The sequence below is a fragment of the Vicia villosa genome, linkage group LG6 (genome assembly GCF_029867415.1).
Source record: "Vicia villosa cultivar HV-30 ecotype Madison, WI linkage group LG6, Vvil1.0, whole genome shotgun sequence".
In the NCBI taxonomy this organism is placed as follows: domain Eukaryota; kingdom Viridiplantae; phylum Streptophyta; class Magnoliopsida; order Fabales; family Fabaceae; genus Vicia; species Vicia villosa.
The window spans coordinates 123,901,194-123,922,888 of record NC_081185.1 but is presented as its reverse complement, the minus strand read 5'-3'; the positions used below and the strand labels follow the sequence as shown (position 1 = coordinate 123,922,888).

General features: G+C 35.4%; 2 protein-coding genes across 2 annotated transcripts; one reads left to right on the top strand and one right to left on the bottom strand.

The window, feature by feature from the left end:
* Positions 1 to 10,928: 10,928 nt before the first annotated feature.
* Positions 10,929 to 13,905, top strand: LOC131612272 (N-alpha-acetyltransferase MAK3). Its single transcript, XM_058884078.1, has 4 exons — positions 10,929 to 11,185; positions 11,282 to 11,402; positions 11,499 to 11,554; positions 13,494 to 13,905. Exons 1-4 carry the CDS (start codon positions 10,991 to 10,993, stop codon positions 13,698 to 13,700), a joined length of 579 nt encoding a protein of 192 aa, XP_058740061.1. The 5' UTR covers positions 10,929 to 10,990; the 3' UTR covers positions 13,701 to 13,905.
* Positions 13,906 to 17,002: 3,097 nt separating this feature from the next.
* Positions 17,003 to 19,622, bottom strand: LOC131612271 (probable 2-oxoglutarate-dependent dioxygenase AOP1). The gene is made up of 3 exons (XM_058884077.1): positions 19,191 to 19,622; positions 18,796 to 19,120; positions 17,003 to 18,609 (listed from the first exon to the last, which is right to left on the bottom strand). Exons 1-3 carry the CDS (start codon positions 19,550 to 19,552, stop codon positions 18,361 to 18,363), a joined length of 936 nt encoding a protein of 311 aa, XP_058740060.1. The 5' UTR covers positions 19,553 to 19,622; the 3' UTR covers positions 17,003 to 18,360.
* Positions 19,623 to 21,695: the final 2,073 nt, after the last annotated feature.

Sequence of the window (21,695 nt, the reverse complement as noted above, 5' to 3'; positions counted from 1 at the left end):
CAACAGTTATAATAACATCTAGCAACAAGTTATAACAACAATTATAACAACCATCAACAACAACTATTATCACAATAATTACAATAATTATTTCGCAACTCAAACCAACACAACTTATATCAACATCAACTCATATTAACATTAACTTCACAACGACTCAAAATGCGACACAACTATGACCATGCATGTGGTACCCAGGGCTTCAGCCCCCATCGCTAATTGCCAGTTAAACCGAGGCATCAAGGCATAAGCCTTCGTCACTAATTTGCCAATCCAGGCCATCGCCAAAATGCATATGTATATGAATGCAACAAACACATACAACAACAACAACATCATCGTCACAAAAGGCATAAGCCTATATCGTCGCTATACCAATAAATAGAGGTATACATCGTCACTGAAACATACTTCAATTTCGCATAAAACAACAACAATATACACATCGCTCATAAATCACACAGAAATAACAACACAACGTACTTATCATAATTCACAAAACAAGCCGATTACAATCACCTACTAGCATATACGAACTACCTCTATAATTTTCAATTAATTTCGGATAACTAAATACACCTAATACAATCATCATATTCCCGGTTATATAATTCGAACCCCACCCTTACCTTGGATATGAGATTTCTCTACTCTCCCGGTTGCCATAGCTTATGCCGCCGCTTCCAACTTTTCTCCGAAAATCTTTTCTAACAACGTGCAGAGACGCACCAAAAACCTGTTCGGAAATCGCTTTGTCAGACGAACTTAAAATCATCAAAACGAAAATCGCTCCGGTCAGAAGTTACCTCTACGAGTCTGGAACGTTGTGTCCAAGTACCATAATGATCCAACGGTTGAATTGAGAGATATACCCGATTTGCCAAGGTGACTCTATGCTGAAACTTGCTGCGAAAATTAAGGCTTCCTCCATAATTTTCTTCTTCTCTCAAGTGCTCCTCCCTTCTTTCTCTTCTCTTTTCTATTTTTCCTTTCTCCCCAAAAATAAGTTATGAGACTCCAACTCTAAAACCCTAATTTTCTACTCTTACTATCTCTTTTCTCTTAATGGACTTAACCCATAATCCATCTATTATGTTTCTACTACTAAGGCCCAATTAACTATATCTCTCATACAACTTAATTAACCCAAATAATACAAACACATATACAATTAAATATTTCAAATAATTATTATATCACATAATAACTAAATAAATAATTATTAAAAATACCAAATAGTATAATTACTAATATAATTAATAAAAATATTAATAAAATCGGGATGTTACAGTTATTACTGGTATTCGACCAACATGGGACACTTTCGACCCTAATCTTAAAAACATAACCAAACTTATTTTCTACTTCACCCATCCTAATTTTAATGCATATATTAAATACCGTCATGAACAGACTAAGGATGTCTCTAATTGTGATCACATATCTTTTCTCATCTTCTGGCTATTTCACTTCATTTTTTGTTCTAGCTCTCTCTAAGTAGCTAAGAAGTTTATACCTTTAGCCACCCAAATTCACGAGGGGAAAATGTTTGTCTCATCATATTGATCTTGGGTAGTCTCTATGAGGCTTTAGGACTTACTTCTCTAGAACTAAGAAACATTTCCAATCTTGATGAAAATTTTATGATTTATGGTCCTATTTGGCTTTTGCAACTTTTTCTTAATGACACTTTTGAACCTTCATTGAATGTTACTATTTCATATGCTTTAACAAGTCAAATTAAAGGGAGACGAGTCGAAGGTAGTAAACTAGCTTTACTAACCCCGCAAGATATTGACATATCGATTGAATAAGCCTTCAAAAAAAATTCTTTATGTATCTAGATTGTGCCACATTCGTCTCTTACATGGCCTCATTTATCAATCAAAACCATGGACCAAATTGGTTCAAAAAGGATTTCCAACTTCCTCACATGAAAACCAAACTGAAGCTCTCGACATCTAGGTAGCTTTCCTTAAATCTAATATTATTTTGACTAGGATTGCGACAAGGAAAGCTTGCCTGGGACTTAATGGATACCAACCAAACTTTGTGGCTAGACAATTTGGAAGAACCACCATGAGCTTCATAACCAACCAATTCATAAGAACAACAACGAGCTTCATAACTAGCCAACATTCGACCAGAACCGCCACGAGCTTCATAACCAACCAACATTGAAAAAACAAAGCACAAACTTAAAGCAAGAAGAGACATTTTTGTTAGAAATAGGTATGATAATCCTGGATATCTTCAAGAATCGTGTTCGTTCACTTTTCGAACAAAGTATTTCGACCTATTCTTGTCTGGGTTCACGAAATCTTTGCGGGGATAATTCTAGAAGAACAATCTGTTTCTAACAATAGAGAACAAATCAGAATGTAGATGAAGTATGTTTTTCGTATCCGAAACTGAGGCCAAATGACTCCTTATATAGGAGATCAACAATAGAAACCGAAATGACACACCTGTTCGGTAAAAACATGTATGTCTGTTGGGAAACGACACACTTGTTCGGTAAAACGGTTATGTCGGTTGGGAAAGGGTGCAACTATTCAAACAAATTTTTTGAACGGGGCGCTACCCCGCACCCCGCCAGGGGCTCCGCCCCTTGGACCCCGACGGGGCGCTGCCCCGCACCCCGCCAGGGGCTCCGCCCCTTGGAACCCCGTTTCTATTATTCGTATTCAATTGCATGTTTGGCTCTACGAGCGTGCACTCAACACTACCCTAACTCGTTTCAAGCTTAACGCATAATTGCATCGGCCTACAGTAAATCACATTACTACCAAAATACATTGATGATACTAAAATCACCAACAAACTCCCCCCATTTTAGTATAATCCTTGATTTACTTACAGGTATAACGATCAAACAATGCATAGAAGAAAATGTCTTGCGATTGAATTTTCATCTTAGTACAAATACACATTCCAAATACTCGAAAATCGGGGTGTCACAATGATTGAACCCGTCAATCCATTTGAATATCTAAAGATATAGTACACATATGTTTCTTGCAATACTCTACTATTCATACTTGACACTTTACAAGCCATGTGTCCTTATCCATTAATAATCATATAGGAAGCCAAGTCCAAGCTTCTTGAAGCGGCAAAACTTCATGCTCACATAGGTGATCCTTTTAATCTTGCACCTGCATTAGCAATTTTTCAAAAGAACCATTAAGAAGATATACTTCAACCTAGCCATCACTTGCAGGTCTGAGCACATACCTTGGGAAGATAAACACAATTGCTCCAATCTTTAACTATGATCTTTCCACATTGAATTCTGCTTATAACGTTGTATTAGAAGGGAATTGGGTATACCATAACTAATAGATTTAAATGGACTTTAATCCCATCCCAATTATCGACTTCTTCACTAAGTCTCTTGCTAACCCCTTCGTCAAGTGGTCAGCTAAGTTTTGTTGCGACCGAACAAACTCAATAGATATCATCCCATCCATGATTAATTCCCTAATCATACTATGTCTAATACCCAAATGTCTAGACTTTTCATTGTATATTTGACTATATGCTTTAGCCAGTGTGGCACTACTATCACAACGGATAGAAATTGGTGATATCGGTTTAGGCCATATCGGAATCTCATATACCAAGTTCCTTAGCCATTCTGCTTCTTTACCAGCAGCAGCTAATGCTACAAACTCAGATTCCATTGTGGAACTAGTTATACATGTTTGCTTCTTGGAAGCCCATGAGATGACACCTCCCCCAAGCAAGAACACCCATCCACTTGTAGAGGATGAATCTTCAACATTATTTATCCAACTAGCATCCGAATAACCCTCTAACACCGAAGGAAATCCCATATATGACAATCCATAATTCATAGTACCCTTCAAGTACTTGAATACCCTAGTTATCGCATGCCAATGATGTCTACTAGGATTACTAGTAAATCTGCTCAACTTTCCAACCGCATAAGCAATACCCGGTCTAGTGCTAATCATAGCATACATCAAAGAGCCTATAGCTCTTGAGTATTCGAGTTGATCCACAGGTTTACCTGTATTTGGCATAAGCTTTTCTCCCGAATCCATGGGAGTACTTACTGGAGAACAATTTTCATAATTGAACTTCTTGAGTATTTTCTCAATGTAATGAGATTGCGTAATTACAATCCCCTTATTCTCCCGTTTAATCTTAATACCAAGAATAACGTCTGCTTCTCCCATATCCTTCATGGAGAACTTTGATGACAAGAAATTCTTTGTTTTATCAACTTGATTTTGGTCGGTGTCAAAGATCAACATGTCATCAACATATAGACAAATGAAAACTCCTTTACCGGATGTATCAAATTTACTATATACACATTTGTCAGCTTGGTTTAGAATGAAACCATTAGACAAAACAACCTCATCAAACTTTTGATGCCACTGATTCGGAGCTTGTTTCAGCCCATACAACGACTTAACTAGCTTACACACTTTATGCTCATTACCAGGCATTACAAATCCTTCAGGTTGCTTCATATACACTTCTTCTTCCAAATCACCATTCAGAAATGCTGTTTTGACATCCATTTGATGAATCACTAGATTATGAATAGCCGCCAAGGCAATCAACAATCTAACAGTAGTGATACGGGCAACTGGAGCATAGGTATTGAAATAATCAATCCCTTCTTTTTGTCTGAAGCCTTGGATAACTAATATAGCTTTAAACTTGTCAATTTTACCATCGACTTTCATCTTCCTTTTGAAGATCCATTTACAACCCAATGGTTTGCAGCCTGGTGGTAAATCAGATAATACCCAAGTATTATTTTCCATGATAGAACCAATCTCTTCATCAATTGCTTCTTTCCAAAAGACAGAATCTCGAGATTTCACAGCTTCATCATACGTTCTTGGATCCTCCTCTATACTATAGCAATAATAGTATTAGGTCTCAATCTGATCCTTTGATCCCTCAACTAAATATAGTTGAAAATCAGATCCATAAGATCTAGATTTTCTAGCTCTTTTGCTTCTACGGGGTTCAAGTGTCTCACTTGGTACATCATTTGAATGATCATCCCTTAGAGATTCATCTGAATTAGGTATAAATATCTTTGGTCTAGGTATAGAAGAGAAACAATTCTCATCAAATATGGCATCTCTTGATTCTATAATCGTGTTAATAGAAATCGAGTCATTAGGTTCTATAACATAAAACCTATAAGCCTTGGAGTGTTCAGCATATCCAACAAAGATGCAACCTACACCCTTTTCACCCAAAGTTTTCCTTTTTGGGTCCGGGAGTCTAACCACGGCCCTACAACCCCAAACACGTAGAAATGTTAAGTTGGGTCTTTTCTTATACCAAAGTTCATATGGGGTAATCTTGTTCCTTTTATTAGGAACCCTATTTAACAAATAACAAGTCGTTAACATAGCTTTTCCCCAAAACCCTTCACTCAAACCAGAGTAAGATAACATGGTATTTACCATTTCTTTAAGAACTCTATTTTTCCTTTCAGCCACACCATTTTGTTGAGGTGTATAAGGTGCTGTAGTCTCATGATTGATTCCTACGGATTGGAAAAATACAGGATCATAATATTCACCACCTCTATCGGTACGTAATGTTTTAATCAGCACATTCCGTTGCACTTCAACTTCAGTTTTATAAATTTTGAATTTATTTAAGGCTTCGTCCTTAGCGTGCAACAAATAAACATAGCAGAATCTAGATGCATCATCTATGAAAGTGACAAAATATTTTTTATTCCCTAATGATGGAGTAGCATGCAAATCACATAAATCACTATGTATTAATTCAAGAATGACAGATTTCCTTGTTATACTTTTAAAAGGTTGCCTAGTGATCTTTGTTAACATGCAAGTTTTACACTTTTCGTTATTTTCATCAAAAACAGGAATTAAATCGTTTTTAGACATTTCATGCATTCTTTTATAATGTACATGTCCTAGACGAGCATGCCATAACAAGAAATTGATAACATTCGAAGAAGACATAAATATAGAACCAGAATCTTTAGGAACTCCATTCAAATTCATCATAAACATTCCATTATTATAATATCCAAATCCTACAAACACACCAGACTTCGATAAAACATATTTATCGAATTCACACACTTGCTTGTATCCAAGCTTATTCAATACAGGACCAGAAATTAAATTCTTATGTAACTTAGGAACATACAATACATTAAACAAAGTAATAGTCTTTCCAGAACTGAATTCTAGCACCACGTTTCCTTTGCCTTCAACGGGAGCGAAGTGATCATCTCCCATGTATAGAATAGAACTATCTTCCACTGGAACAAAAGTCTTGAACCAGAAACGATCCTTGCAAACATGTGTTGTGGCGCCAGAATCAATCCACCATGCGATAGCATCATCCTGCACATAAAACGCCTCAGAAGTTAGTGAAACCGAATGTTTAATCAAACTATTCAAATCACAAATTGATTTCTGACCTTGGTTTTCGGATTGGTCCTTAGACCCCTTTCCTGAACCACTTGCATTCGTGTTGTCGTGCTTTTTGCCGAAACGACAATCCTTCTTGAAGTGGCCTGTTCTGCCACACTTCCAGCATTCTAGTTTCGGTTTCTTGTTAACACAGAAATTGCCCTTTTTGTTATTGAAAACACGCTTCTTTCCTTTGTTTTTGTTGTTATCGTTCTTACCACCCTCTTCGATCATATTAACCGAGGTTCCAGCAATTTCTTTGCCTTTTCCTTTGTTATCCTCGTGCGCTCATAGAGATTCCTCTATGCGCAAGTGACTTCCAAGTTGGATCAAAGACAATTAGTCTTTTCCATGTTTCAGATTGTGTTTGAAATCCTTCCATGAAGGAGGCAACTTGTCTATGATGCTTGAGACAGATATTGTTTCATCCATCTTCAATCCATGTTGTGTGAACTGTCCAAGGATTCAGAGGAGTTCATTGAATTGTTCCATGACAGACCTCGATTCAACCATTTTGTAATTGTTGAAATCGGTCACCAGGAACTTTTTACTGGATGAGTCCTCTGCCATGTACTTGGCTTCGAGACAATCCCATAATTCCTTTGCAGATTCCACGTTTTGGTAAATATCAAATAAGGGATCAGACATACCGTTAAGAATGTGCCCTCTGCATATGTAGTCGTTGTTCTCCCACTTTGATCGGCGTCTCAGATTTTCAACCGTGTCATCCTCCTCAAGTTCTGGAATTGGTGTAGACAGGACGTGCACCACCTTCAACGTTGTCAACATGAAATGCATCTTCTTCTGCCAACGCCAGGAGTCTTGTCCTTGAAACTTGTCCAATTTTCCGAAACGTTTAGTCATCTCCTTGACGGTGCTTCCTCCTCCAGCCATGATTATCAGAAAAATACTTTGTTCGTTTGTTAGAAATAGGTATGATAATCCTGGATATCTTCAAGAATCGTGTTCGTTCACTTTCCGAACAAAGTATTTCGACCCTATTCTTGTCTAGGTTCACGAAATCTTTGCGGGGATAATTCTCGAAGAACAATCTGTTTCTGACAATAGAGAACATATCAGAATGTAGAGGAAGTATGTTTTTCGTATCCGAAACTGAGGCCAAATGACTCCTTATATAGGAGATCAACAATATAAACCGAAATGACACACCTGTTCGATAAAAACAGTTATGTCTGTTGGGAAACGACACATTTGTTCGGTAAAACGGTTATGTCGGTTGGGAAAGGGTGCAACTATTCAAATGAATTTTTCGAACGGGGCGCTGCCCCGCACCCCGCCCGCTGACCTAGCCAGGGGTGCTGCCCCTTGGACCCCCGCAGGGCGCTGCCCCGCACCCCGCCAGGGGCTCCGCCCCTTGGAACCCCGTTTCTATTATTCGTATTCAATTGCACGTTTGGCTCTACGAGCATGCACTCCGCACTACCCTAACTCGTTTCAAGCTTAACGCATAATTGCATCGGCCTACAATAAATCACATTACTACCAAAATACATTGATGATACTAAAATCACCAACAATTTTGATTGAGAAATAAAGTGTTTGATGTTTAGCCTAAAAACGTTCCTTTCAATATTCAGAGGAATTCTTAAGCATGAAGAATAAACGTGGAAGAAGATCACATGCATCATTAAATAAATTTTGTTCTTTCTTTAACAAAATTTACATTAAAATGAGATTTTTTTGACAAAACATTAAAATGAAATTGAAACTCTGATATTAAAAAAACTGATCATTTTGTCACTATTTCAAAGGGTCACGTAGAGCCATTAATTTAAGAGTGTGTGTATATATATATATATATATATATATATATATATATATATATATATATATATATATATATATATATATATATATATATATATATATATATATATATATATATATATATATATATATATATATATATACACACACTCTTAAATTAATGGCTCTACGTGACCCTTTGAAATAGTGACAAAATGATCAGTTTTTTTTTAATATCAATATCAGAGTTTCAATCTCATTTTAATGTTTTGTCAAAAAAATCTCATTTTAATGTAAATTTTGTTAAAGAAAGAACAAAATTTATTTAATGATGTATGTGATCTTCTTTCACGTTTATTCTTCATGCTTAAGAATTCTTCTGAATATTGAAAGGAACGTTTTTAGGTTAAACATCAATGGTGCGAGAATCTGAACGAGCTTCAATGGCAGGAGAACCAACAACTTGGAGCCCATCAGAAGAACCACAAGCTTCATCTGCGGAAGAACCATGAGCTTATTTTAATGGAATTCTTGTCGCAAACAATCCTCAGGTTAGTCGATAAAGGCCATTAGAAACCTGCCAAGTTATCTCGTAATGGACCCCCTTTATTCATTTTTTAATGATGTTCTTCTTTTTTAGAAGGTTTTTAACTCTTAGGCATGAATCATTTCAGATACCTTAAATTGTTTTGCCATGTTTTCCGACCTTTAAGTGGATATTGCTAAATCAAAGGTGTTCTTCTCTGCTACCACTAAGATAATTAAAATGGATTTAATTGTCTTCTGCATAGGTATCAAGCAAACTCTAACTCTAGAGAAGTACTTAGGTTCCCCTGTGTTGCATGATCATCTTCAACGCATGGACTTTAAGTTCCTAGAGGAGAAAATCAGTTAGAGGTTATTATCTTGGCAACATAAATTGTTAAACAATGTTGGTCGTTTGAATTTGGTTAGGTCTGTCCTAAACTCTATTCCAAAGTATTATATGCAAGTGGCTTGGCTACCCTAACTAACTTGTGATTTTATTGATATGATGGCTAGGAATTTGTTATGGAAAGGTAATTCAAACTCTGGTGTGCATCTCGTTAGCGGGAATAAAATCATTATGCCTAAAAAGCTCGGTGGTCTTGAGATCCGGAAAGCAAGAAAGACGAATACATCTATGTTAGGTAAGTTGGTTTGAGATCTCCACCGTGATTGTGATTCCCTATGGGTCCAAGTTTTGAAGCATAAGTACATTAGTGAGGAAACATTCCTTAATATGAAAAAGAAATAAGGATAAGTTATTTGGAATACCATTATGAAAGTTCTCTCGGCTCTTAAAGATGAATTTGAATTTAGATTGGAGGATGAGAACTCCTCTTTCTGGTTTTCCAATTGGTAAGGGATAGAGAAATTAGCGGAGCATGTTTTCTATGTAGATATCCACAATATGGAAATGCGAGTGAATGATGTTTACTTGGATGGAAATTGGAACTTCAATTCATCATATAGTAATATTCCTGCGGTTGTTTGTGACCGCCTAAAAATGCTTCCCATTTGTTTTAATTCTCTGGTTCCTGCTCGGTTGACTTGAAAAAGAAATTTAGACGGTATTTATACTCCTCGAGATGATTATAACTGGCTCAACAAATTTGAATTTGTTCAAAATACAACATACAATAACTCTTGGAAGTGGGTGTGGCATATTCCTACTCCTTAGAATGTGAAATTCTTTATTCAAACGACTTTACCTAAGTCCCTTTCTAGGAGATCAATGTTGTGTTATCGTGGTATGCTCTAGACGAATCACTGTCCTAGATGCAATCAATATGTTGAGACAACATTACACTATTTGACAGACTGTGAATTTGCTACTCGTTTTTGGAAATTTATTGGCTTCTTGGACCCACTATTCCTCCAAGGAGATGCTTTATATGATTGGATTAAACCTGACATTAATGGAGACTCTATCTTTTTGGCTGCTTGCTGGTGGTTGTGGCGCGATAGGAGCAAACTGTGTTTTGCGAATCGGGTGGTATCTTTCTATACTTTGAAACTCATCACAATGAATTACGTTAATCTGTTAGTTGAATGTTTTCTCAAGCACAATATGTTTCATCCAACGAGAACGATCACATGGAATGCACACAAAGGTAGTAGTGTGCTTTTGAATATTGATGGTAGTAACCTTGGTAATCTTGACGTCTTGAGTTTTGGTGGATTGATTCGAAATGCTGATCGTGTTAGCGTTCACGATTTTGCGGGTAATATTGGTTATTCCAACATCAAACTGATGACGCTATATCATAGTTTGCGTATGGCCTAAGGACTCGACATCAAATACCTGATGTGTTATTCTGACTTTAGCTCTGCTATCTAACTTATTTTAAAGTTTGTTAGTGATTGACATCACTATGCCGCAATTCTTCACAACATTAAAGAACTTCTTTTTAAGGAATGGCAAATTCAAATATTCACTCTTAGGGATAGAACTACTTGTGCTGACTACCTAACAAAACATGAAACTGATAATGATGCGGCGTACTCATCTTGGAGCCTTTTGTTAGAATCATCTCTTTGCTACTGGCTAATACTAATGAAACTTTATTTTCTAAATAATTTCTGTTTTCTTTTTTGGTTATATAAAAGGTAAATTACTGTCCAATTTTTTTAATATTATAAATGAAATAGAAGGATTATTTTGTAAATTTTAGTGAAAATATAACCCAGAAAACCCATCTTTTGTATTGCAAAAAAAACCAAAGAACAGCTGCAAGGAAAAACAAGAGATGGAAAGTACCAACAAAGACGAACCAGAAATCTCCAAACTAGATTTCAATGATTCCGACATCGAATACATCAGTTACGGCGGCGAACACCACCTCCCTCTTATCATGAACCTCGTCGACGAAGAACTCAGCGAACCTTACTCCATCTTCACTTATCGTTACTTCGTCTATCTATGGCCTCATCTTTCTTTCCTGGTTCCAAATTTCTCACCTTTTCACTTTTTTAATCTCTGGGTCGTTTCTCAATTTTTCGTTAATTAATCACTTCAATTTCTGTGGTTTTTGTTTTAGGCATTTCATAAGGGTAGATGTGTGGGTACGGTGGTGTGTAAAATGGGGGAGCATCGGAACACTTTTAGAGGATACATTGCTATGCTTGTTGTTATCAAACCCTACAGAGGAAGAGGCATTGGTAAAAATTCTGTTTTTATTTGAGGGTTTTTGTTATGTGATTATGAGGAGTTTTAGAAAAATGTTGAATTTTGGGTTTTGATTGGTTTTTATGCAGCTACAGAACTTGTTACTAGGTCTATCAAGGTGATGATGGAATCTGGCTGTGATGAGGTATGTATAGTTCAATGAAATTAGAATACATATTGGGTTAACTAGTTTTGTAACCATTTAGTGGAGAACAAAATTGACATAAATAGTTTTGATTTCTAAATTGTTGATCTCGATTGAAAAGCTTCGATAAGTTAGAACTTAGAAGTTGATATAAACTTGTCTCTTGTCTAGTTGTATGCCAATGTCTTGTAGTTTTAGTTTTGGTGTTGGTTGTTTTGACAAACTTGTAAATGAAACTTTGTGAAGGTTTGTTATATTCTTTGTAACGAAAGTTCGGAGGATGGGAATGGCTGTTTTGTTAATCAGTATCTAATAGGCAATCCGGGATTTTTCTAACTATTAGATTCTTCTTTTTCTCAAATCCCTTTCTTGTTCGTGTTTCTATGGGTCTTCTTCGCATATGTCCTGGTCACCATAGGTGAAACTATCATCTTCTTCACATATATTTTCCCAAAGATACCTGTTCTTTAACCCAATCTTCTGTAGATTTGAGCCTTGTGATCTTTCAATTTATCCGTTGATATCAAACTTGTCATGCTCCTTTTATATACTTATTTGTGAACCTATCTTGTGATTTGTGAGTTTGATACCAATTGAGTTGCGATAGTATTTTAGTGTTCTGGTCTGGATCTATGAACTCATCATTGTTTGATTTATTGGTTCTTGCAAAATACTTCAATTTTGTTAGTGGGTTTGCTTTATTGCTATGGTATAATGTTGAGTATTTATTTACTAAGCATGGAGTAAATTGTGTTTAGATTTTATGGTAGATGTTAAAAATTAAAACATGATTCTGTATTGAGTAAACACTTATAAATCTACGAGTTTGAGTCTAAGTGATTTTTACGAGTTTTTATAGATCCTTGAGCTTGAGTGGTGATCGTATCCGAACCAATCCAAAAGGAAAACCGCAAACCGAACCAATCCAAACCGAAAACCGCAAAAACCGCGTTTGGTTTGGATGGTTTTGGATGATTTTTGGGCCAAACCGCACGGTTCGGTTCGGTTTGCGGTTTTCATTTCACAAAACCGAACCAAACCGAACCAAACCGCATATTTAACTAAACTTTTGAATTTCTATAATTAATTTATTATATTTTCAATCCAATTGCAATATTGTACACTCACGTCACGTGACTCACTATTCCTTCATTCTTCCTTCCTATTCAACATTTCAACTTCATTCTCTGATTTCTCTCTCACTCATTATAGAGAAGCATTTGGTATATATGTAGTACTGATAATATTTAGTCCTGAAGTTGTAATGTTGTATTAATATTTAGAACTGAAGTTATCTGATATTTGTATATGTAGTATGTAGTTTATTAGTTAGTATGTAGTTTATTAGTATGAAAAACTGTATATAGTATATAGTATGAATAACTGAAGTTATATTAGTAATTTAGTATGTAGTATATGTAAAGTACATAGTATGGTACTGTAAAATACATGATACACTTATATGGTAGTAATTTTGGTGTAAAATACATATATGGAAGAATGAATTATTTTGGTGTAATTAGTATGAAAAACTTCTTTTTAATGGTACTGTAATATATTTAATATATGTAAGGAACAATGAATTATTTTCCTTTTTTTTTTATTTCAGTACATTTTTATTTTATGGTGTAAACCGCAACCCACCGAACTGAACCTAACCGCATTAGTTTGGTTTGGTTTGGTTTGGATGACTTCTTAAAAATTAACCGAACCAAACCGAACCGCATGCATTTTTATCTCGCGGTTAGGATGACTTTTATGCTCAAAACCGAACCAAACCGCACCGCGAACACCCCTAAGCTTGACAACCTTGTCCCCCCAAGTACCGACTATTATTAACCCGTTCTTTATACAATACTTTTACCCATAATCAATTTCCATTACCTTTATATGTTTTACACATCTATCTTTTCACACAGTCCATGATCTTATGTTATAGGTTACATTGGAAGCAGAGGTCACAAATAAAGGAGCACTTGCACTCTACGGTCGTCTTGGCTTTATTAGAGCTAAACGTCTCTTTCACTACTATTTGAATGGAGTCGATGCTTTCCGTCTCAAACTTTTATTTCCTCGTCCAGAGTTGCACACACAATACGGGAGCCACATGCATAGTGATCACAGGGATTCACAAATTCTTGAATGATTGATTCCATACATTGTTTTATAAACTGATGCTATGTTATGGTGCATCAGTTTTTTTGGGTCTAGTTTTGGTAGGTTATGTACATTTTTGTTATTTGCATTTCACTTTTCTTTAACATTGGATGTTGTAAAATATCAGAAATTGTAAAACAATTCTCTTTCAAATCACAAGTGATGTGAAACCTAATGATGATAAATTTTTTGCACATGTTTGTTAAACTTAGTTGAAGATTATTAGGCATCATGACTATTTGTATTAAACTGAATAAGTTGTGTTACCAACAGTAAGCTTGTCCCAAGTCAATAAGTCATACAGTATTTAAATTTCATCTCAAATGAATAAACTTTATAAAATAGTGGTACAAGAAATAATAGGAAATTTGGAATTTCTCACTTTTCATGCAACAATACATTTGAAATATGTCGAAAAGTGATTAGAAGCACTATTGGTTTCTTGATTAGCAATACTAGCAAAATTGGTGACATCCATTATTGCAGAAATAAATTAAACTCTAAAATTGGTTTTAAAAGTAGGATTACCAAATATATATTAGTTTGTTTTTTTCTTCATAACTCTTTTAAAATTGATTTATAAAATAATTTTTAAAAATTAAAAACTAAAACTCGTTTAAACATGTCCTAATATTTTTACATATAAATCTTACACAGTAGTTGAAGTAAAATTGCATATTGGTAAATTTAATATAATGTTAAAACTTAATCTTAATTAGTAAATATTAATATTGTTAAAATGAATACATTATCTTGGGTACATTTTATATCACGATTATCTTTCACACGCCAAGCCAACTCTGTTGCCAGCCCTGCTGCCAGCTTCCCTCACAAGTATGTCGACTTCCAGGCGGATTTATGGTTTTTGCAATATAAAAATATGATATATTTCTCTTCATCACTTAAAGTTTAATGACATACTCCAACATATGTGATCTATATACCTGATGTCTTAAGCTTTTAGAAGGAGAAGTGATATTTTATACTTTTGTGGTCCTGTAAAATTGAGTTCATTTTGCTTACGCCTTCTCCAGACTCCTCAACACTTATAAATGAAAATATTTATTTAAGATAATCTCCACAATATTAACAAAAGGTTTAATGTTTATTGCCTTAGGTTATACTATGACATCAAAGTTTTATTTTTCAAAGCTATAATGTATTACACAAGTTGGTTTTATTTTTCAAAGGAATTTTTTTTTAGGAGATATTTAAACATAACACGAGTACACGACAAAGGCAATGACTTCAAACATAGATTTGTTTTTCAAATAACCATGTTTTTCAATAAAAATATTCAAATAACCATGTTTTTAATAAATTTTCAAAATACACAAGTTTCAAACAAAAAAAATTGTGTTGTAGAGGACTATCCAATCCAATTGACCGACAACATTGCAAAAGTAAGAGCAACAACCAATTGAATTGGCGACCACACTATGTGTAGCCAATTTAATTGGCGACATCATTTCAAAAGTAAGAGCAGTAGCCAATTCAATTGGTTCCTATGTGTTACATATATTTTTTTAAATATAAATTGGTGTGCATTCCACCATTTATTTCACATCTCTTCTCATTTTCTCCTTAATTTTTTCCTCACCTGTTCTAACATGCTTACTAAAAGAAATGAGCATGCTTGTTTTTTCGAGAATCAAGCCTCCGATGAAGAAGCGCTTTTAGAACATCTGGAGTTTCTAGCAAATTGAGAGGAACTTGAAGCTTTGGTTAGACCAAAAGATTAATGATGGTGAAATAATAACAAGTATTGAGAGACTTGTTTTGTACATCTCTATTGCAGATGAAAATGATGATACCTAGCGTATGTATGTGCTAGTTAAAGATGACAATGATGTTAAGGATTTAATGTGTGCATCACATGATATTGTTCTGGTTGTTGTAATCTCTTAGATATGTTATGGTGTTAAATCTTTTTATTTGTTATTTGTATTGTTGTTTTAGACGTGTTTATGTTCGTGTGTTGTTATTATAGGGTTTATTTTGTTGTAACCAAAAGTCATTATATATGGATTAAATGCTAAGGTTACAAATTTTTTAACAAAATCACAAATTATCAAGGAAAGCTTGTTCAAACATTGGGACAATATTTCCATGTGTGTCTAGGATGACGACATATACAACACAATCTTACCATTTTGTCAGTCGTATTCATTTTGGTTCTAATACACATGTTGTTGGGGAAACCCTTTTTCTTCCTTCTCATATTTTTTCATTATGCAAAATAACACCCCCTTAATATGTATGCCAATATTCCTCCTTTTATACCACTATGAAGCTATTGTTGTATATACCAAATATGTTTAGGACTTTGTAAACGACAAATAGATGTTGGATTATTTCAAGGTAGTGGTTGAAGGCCACCTGGTGGAGGAAAATGACCAAGAGCCAACTCTTGGGGCTGATGCTGCCTCTATTGAAGCCAAAAATGTTTGAGAATTAGGAGCCTGGGATGAGCAATACCAAGGAGGTGAGAGGCGAGAAGACGATGGTGCTTGCCTTTCAAACCTAGATTTCTCCTTTTTGTGCTTAATGTTTTTTTTTGTTGCACTTTAAGGGTTTTATGTAATGATATTCCTCATTATTTTAATCAAGTTTTTGCAGAATGATTTTTTTCTTTGTTTCTTCAATTTCCATATTTCTTGTATGCTTGTTTTTATGACATTTAGATAAAAGTTGTTTATTCTCTTTGTATTTCCCCACTTTAGTGATAGTTTCAGACTTAGTGACATGAAGAGTCCAGGGGTTCTTGTCAATGCCCCTTATGGAGATCTTGAGTTAAACGACTCAGAGAGCCTAGTGGATTTCGGTCAACGCCCTCTTTCGAAGTCTTAGGTTAAATGACTCAAAGAGACTAAAGAGTTCTAATTAATGCCCCCTTATGGAGGTCTTAGGTTAAATGACTCAGAGAGACTAGTGGGTTCCGGTCAATGCCCCTTGTGGAGGTTTTAGGTCAATCGACTCGGAGAGCCCGGTGGATTCTACTTAATGCCTCCTGAGGAGGTATCTAGTTAAACGACACAGAGAGCTTAGTGGATTCCGATAGATTCCCCTTGTGGAGAATTTAGGTTTAACTCCTCGGAGAACCCAATGGATTCCGATGCTTTCTCCATTGATACCTGAAAAAAATGAATTTATTGAAACACCAAGGATGCCTCATTAAAAATCCATGCCCTTGTAGGGAAAACGATGCTACCACATGATGCAATTTATTCAATATTTTTGAAGTACACTTATACAATTTATTCTCGACAATTGAAAAGTCTTTTTAACTAAAGTAATGTCTGAAGCTCGCCGCAATCTAAGTTCTGGGAGCTTCCTTTCCTTCTAAGCTCTCCAACTTACAAGCCTCATGGGACAACTTTTGTAGTACCGTGTACGGTCCTTCCAATTGGGATGTGGTTTTTTTTCTTTGTCGGATCTGCCACTTTCTTTAAGCTCTCCATCGGTCTTTGTCATACCTTAGTGTTGTACCTTCTTTATGCTCTTTGCATCGCTGCAAACTCTTGAATGAAAGCTATTTCTCATACTTCTTCGACCAGGTTTGCCACACTTTCTAACCCGGTCTGGTTGTCCTCTTCATTGAAGCGTTCTCTTTTCCATGTAGAGGTGTTGACCTCTACTAGCAGCATGGCGCCTATGTTTGACATGTGACTCCACACACAAGAGTAGGGTGAATTGTGGGTTTTAGAAAAACTATAGTTTGAAAACTTTTTGTGATTATTTTTCAGAGTTTAAAAGCATATTATTATTTTTTTAAAAGATTAGCAGTGGAAAGTAAATATGCGGAAAAATAGAGAGTTAATGAAAAGAGAAGTGACCAAAAGTTTATACAAGTCCACTCAAGAAGACTCAGTTATTTCCCCAAGATTTGATTTTGAGAGCATCTAGTAATTCTTAAGAGCTTTTAATAGGTTAAACTCTCAAACCCCCTTATACAAGGAAAATAAAATTTCAGGCTAACTTCCAATCAAATGACGAACAATGGCGAGAAGCAGTTAGTCTTCTTTCCAAACACCTTATTGAAGCGATTAGTCTTCTTTCCAAAAAGCAAATTGAAGCGGTTAGTCTTCTTTCTAAACAACAGCTTGAAATGGTTAGTCTTCAAGCTAAATCGAAATTTTCTACTGTCTTATCTCAAACCAGATGAGCTTTTGATTGGATTGAACTCACGAACCGAACCGAAGTTTTGACCAGACTGACCACAAAAACCAATATGAGATTTTAACCACACTTATCTCAAACTACAATGAACTTTTAAATCGAATTGAACTCACGAACTTAATTGAGATCTGGAACCGAACTGATCTCGAACCAAAATAAATTTTTAACTAAGCTTAGCTTACAAACTGAACCGACAATTTAGATGCATGCAAGTTGGATGCCAAAAACTTGAATACTCTATTTATATATAATGGGGAATGACGATTGACAATATAAATAATGTAATATACAAAATGGTTTTATTTGGCAAAGGAAAATCTTCTAGGAGATCTTTGAACACAACACGACAAAATCACGCTACAATCGCAATGACTTCAAACATATACTAGCATCCAATCTAAGGTAAATTGTTTAGGACAAAACAAAACCAATTTTATCTCAATACAGTACTAACGATATAAGTTATAAGGTCAAACACCACAGTAAGTGCGTAGAGAAAATGGATCTCTAAAACCTTCTTCGGAGTAACGATAGTTTAGAAACTCAACAAAATCATAAGGCTTAAAGAGCAAAGGGTGTTCCTCGTCCACCAACTCATCTGGAGCATTAACAATACATCCTTTTTTTGGGAGAGTGAACAACCCTAAAGAATATCTTGTCTCATTCCCGCTCATCATCACTCTATGGAATGGTGAATGCAACCTCCCATTTGACCATGCCTGCAAAATCATACCACAACAATATTAACAAAAAGTTAAATGTCTATTACCTCAGTTTAGTCCAGGACTTTAAAAAACGGTCGCGGTCGTATTAAGGTTTTCGCGATATCGGTCTATACAGATATTATGACATTAATTGCGGTCGTCGCAGTGTAAATTTGACAACAGCTGTAGTTTGGAAATTACTTTAAATGAATCACCGACTAAAACTAGGAAGCTATGTGGAGAAGAAGGCTTGAAGCTTATCCATTTCTCATCTTTTGTCATTACTTCTAAACCCCCCACTTGATTCTGGTACAATATGGTCACAAGGGTCTGATCTGTGTGTGGCACCAGGCCTAATTTTTTGTCATTGGTTTGTGGACTTTTGTATTTCATAACTCGGAGAAGGTAATCAGTTGACTTCATGTGCTCTTCTATGTACTTTTCAACACCCAAACTTTCCAAAACCATCTTCCTAATGGTCTCATCCAACTCTGCTAGCTTCACACTAAAGGAATTTATAGTTTTGCTGCAAAAATAACTCAAAATAAATGGCTAAAAATAAAAACATTAGTTATAATTCATAAATGTAAACGTACCTAAAACTAGGGTTTCCTTGAGGCCACCAGGTGTTGGTTATGGTATCCACTCTCTGGAAAATATTTGCATGGTCAATACCAAGGCTTTCAAAAAGTGGTATTACAGGAGTTTGCCCAACATAACCTTGATGGTTCATCTTACATGCATCGAGTGTTTTAATCTCTAGAGGAAGATCAAACAGCTCTTGTATTGCATCAAACATGGCTTTGCGAAGGTGTAAAGGAATTTTATCAAAAGTGGCTTCAAAACAACCATATTCTACTAGTGCTTGGTAGACTTGGGACTTAACCAACTCTCTATTGGCTAAGTTGATGTTGGTGAAGTCTATGGCTGGAAGCTTTTGAGAGGTTTGTGAGTCCATATCTTCTTAGTTTTCCTTTCTTAATTTTTAAGTGAAGTTAATTAGTTTTGGTGGTAGTTATCTAAAAGGTACTATATGTTGATAATATTGAAATAGCCCCCTTGTACATTTTATAATGTATATTGATTGATATAGAAATTTAAGTAGACATGTGATGTATATGCTCTACGCTAATCGCGGGTCAACAACAGCATGTTATATTATATATAGCCTCCCGAAACTCGAGAATTAGTATTTGATTTCTTAATCTCATGAATTCTTTATGCAAATAAAGTTTTCAAAAAAATTTCCTTTAAAAATGCAGTTTTAACTTTTAAGTATCCATGTTTAAAAAACAAATTACAATGAAGAGGATCCAATTGGCAATAATAAGTATTTTATTTTTGGATTGTGATGTTATTTTTAATACTAATATAATGTTGTTGGATCATTATAACATAGATCAACTATAAATTAATGTAAATGTTAGTTCGTTGTCCGTAAACAATAAATTGTGTGATTCATTATTATTAATAATATATTTTATGATAAATCATTCACCTCAGCTAACAAAAAATTGAGGTGTAAAGTTGTTAGCGAGTATTTTCGACATACTAGCTACCAATATTAGCTTATTAGGACTGACAAGGGCAATTAATGGAATTTGAATGACATTAAGTATTTCGTTCGCCAGAAATATTGTAGTGAAGTTTTGACAGAGTCCAACATTAGGTGTTTTTGGCGAGATTCTTACATACATCTTCAATGATGGCAGGGTTGCAGAACAACACATCGACATTTGTTAACAATGCAGCAAATGCTTATTCGCCATTGCAACAGTCAGAATCGGCCATAAACAATCTTGGTCAAAACACCAACCTTTGGGAATGGGATACTCTTCCCAAACAATGTCAAGATTTACCACAAACTCCATGGTAGTGATGAGACAACAAATGAATGATAGTAACCATGAAATGGTAAATTTACTCACTCTACAAATGGATGATATATTCAACCCTTTGATTCAAAGCATGAATCAATGTAATCAGGTCGTTGTGACTCAATTGAGGAGGATCACTGACTTTTTTGGTGCTCCTCAGACACTAGTTTGACTAGAAATTAGACCACAAGTTAATAGGCCTGTGCCAAATAAGGAAGTGGTCCTTAAAGAACAAAATGTAAAACTGGGTCAACATGTTGCACCCAGAGTGGGTGAACAACAAGGGCCTAGGGTCGAGATGTCGATCAAGTAATACAGCAGATTCGACAAGACTACATGGCAAGAGAGAATAATTTGGCAGCCATTATCAAAAGAATAATGGCGAGAATGGGATGAATGTGGGCCTGCAGAGGCCAAATTATGATTCCCAAGTCAGAGTACGCCTTACAGACAAAACTCTTAAGGGGTTGGAAAGTCCCAAAATTCACCAAATTTTCGGGTGATATTGGCGAGTCCAAAGTCGAACATATTGCAAAATATTTGACTGAGGCGTGGTACATAGCGAATAATGAGAACTTAGGGCTAAGGTATTTTCCCAGTTCTCTGACGAAGAACGTTTTCACATGGTTCACTACACTCCCTCCATATTCCACCCATGATTGGACTCGCTTGGCAGTTGAATATTAGCTTAAAAGAATTGGATATCATTAAGCGCAAATTTATAGAGCCAATATATGATTATCTAAATAGTTTTTATTTTCTAAAGGTAAGATGTTTTCACACAAGTGCTTGAGTATTAGTTGGTCGAAATAGCTACTGGTGGGTTGGATTATTCCATTAGGAAGAAATTAGATATTCAATACTTAAGAGATATAGCCCAATTGGCAGACAAAGTTCGATAGGTGGAACGCCTCAAGGCCGAAAATGCCAAGGCGGATAAGAATAATAAAAGAGATAGGGTATCCTATGTCTACATAGACGGGGATGATCAAGAGAACAAGACATGGTCAGAAGACATAATCTAAGACATGGTCTAAGATATGGTCAGAAAAAATGACCTTAGACATGGTTAGAAGACATGGTCTAAGGACATGGTCAAAAGACATCGTCTAGGATATGGTCTAGGGCAATGATTCAAGTAATGAACCTTCTGATGACATGATGATTTGCACCTTTTGGTGGCATGATCTAGTTTTTGGAAGAACTATAGTTTTTAGTTTTGAT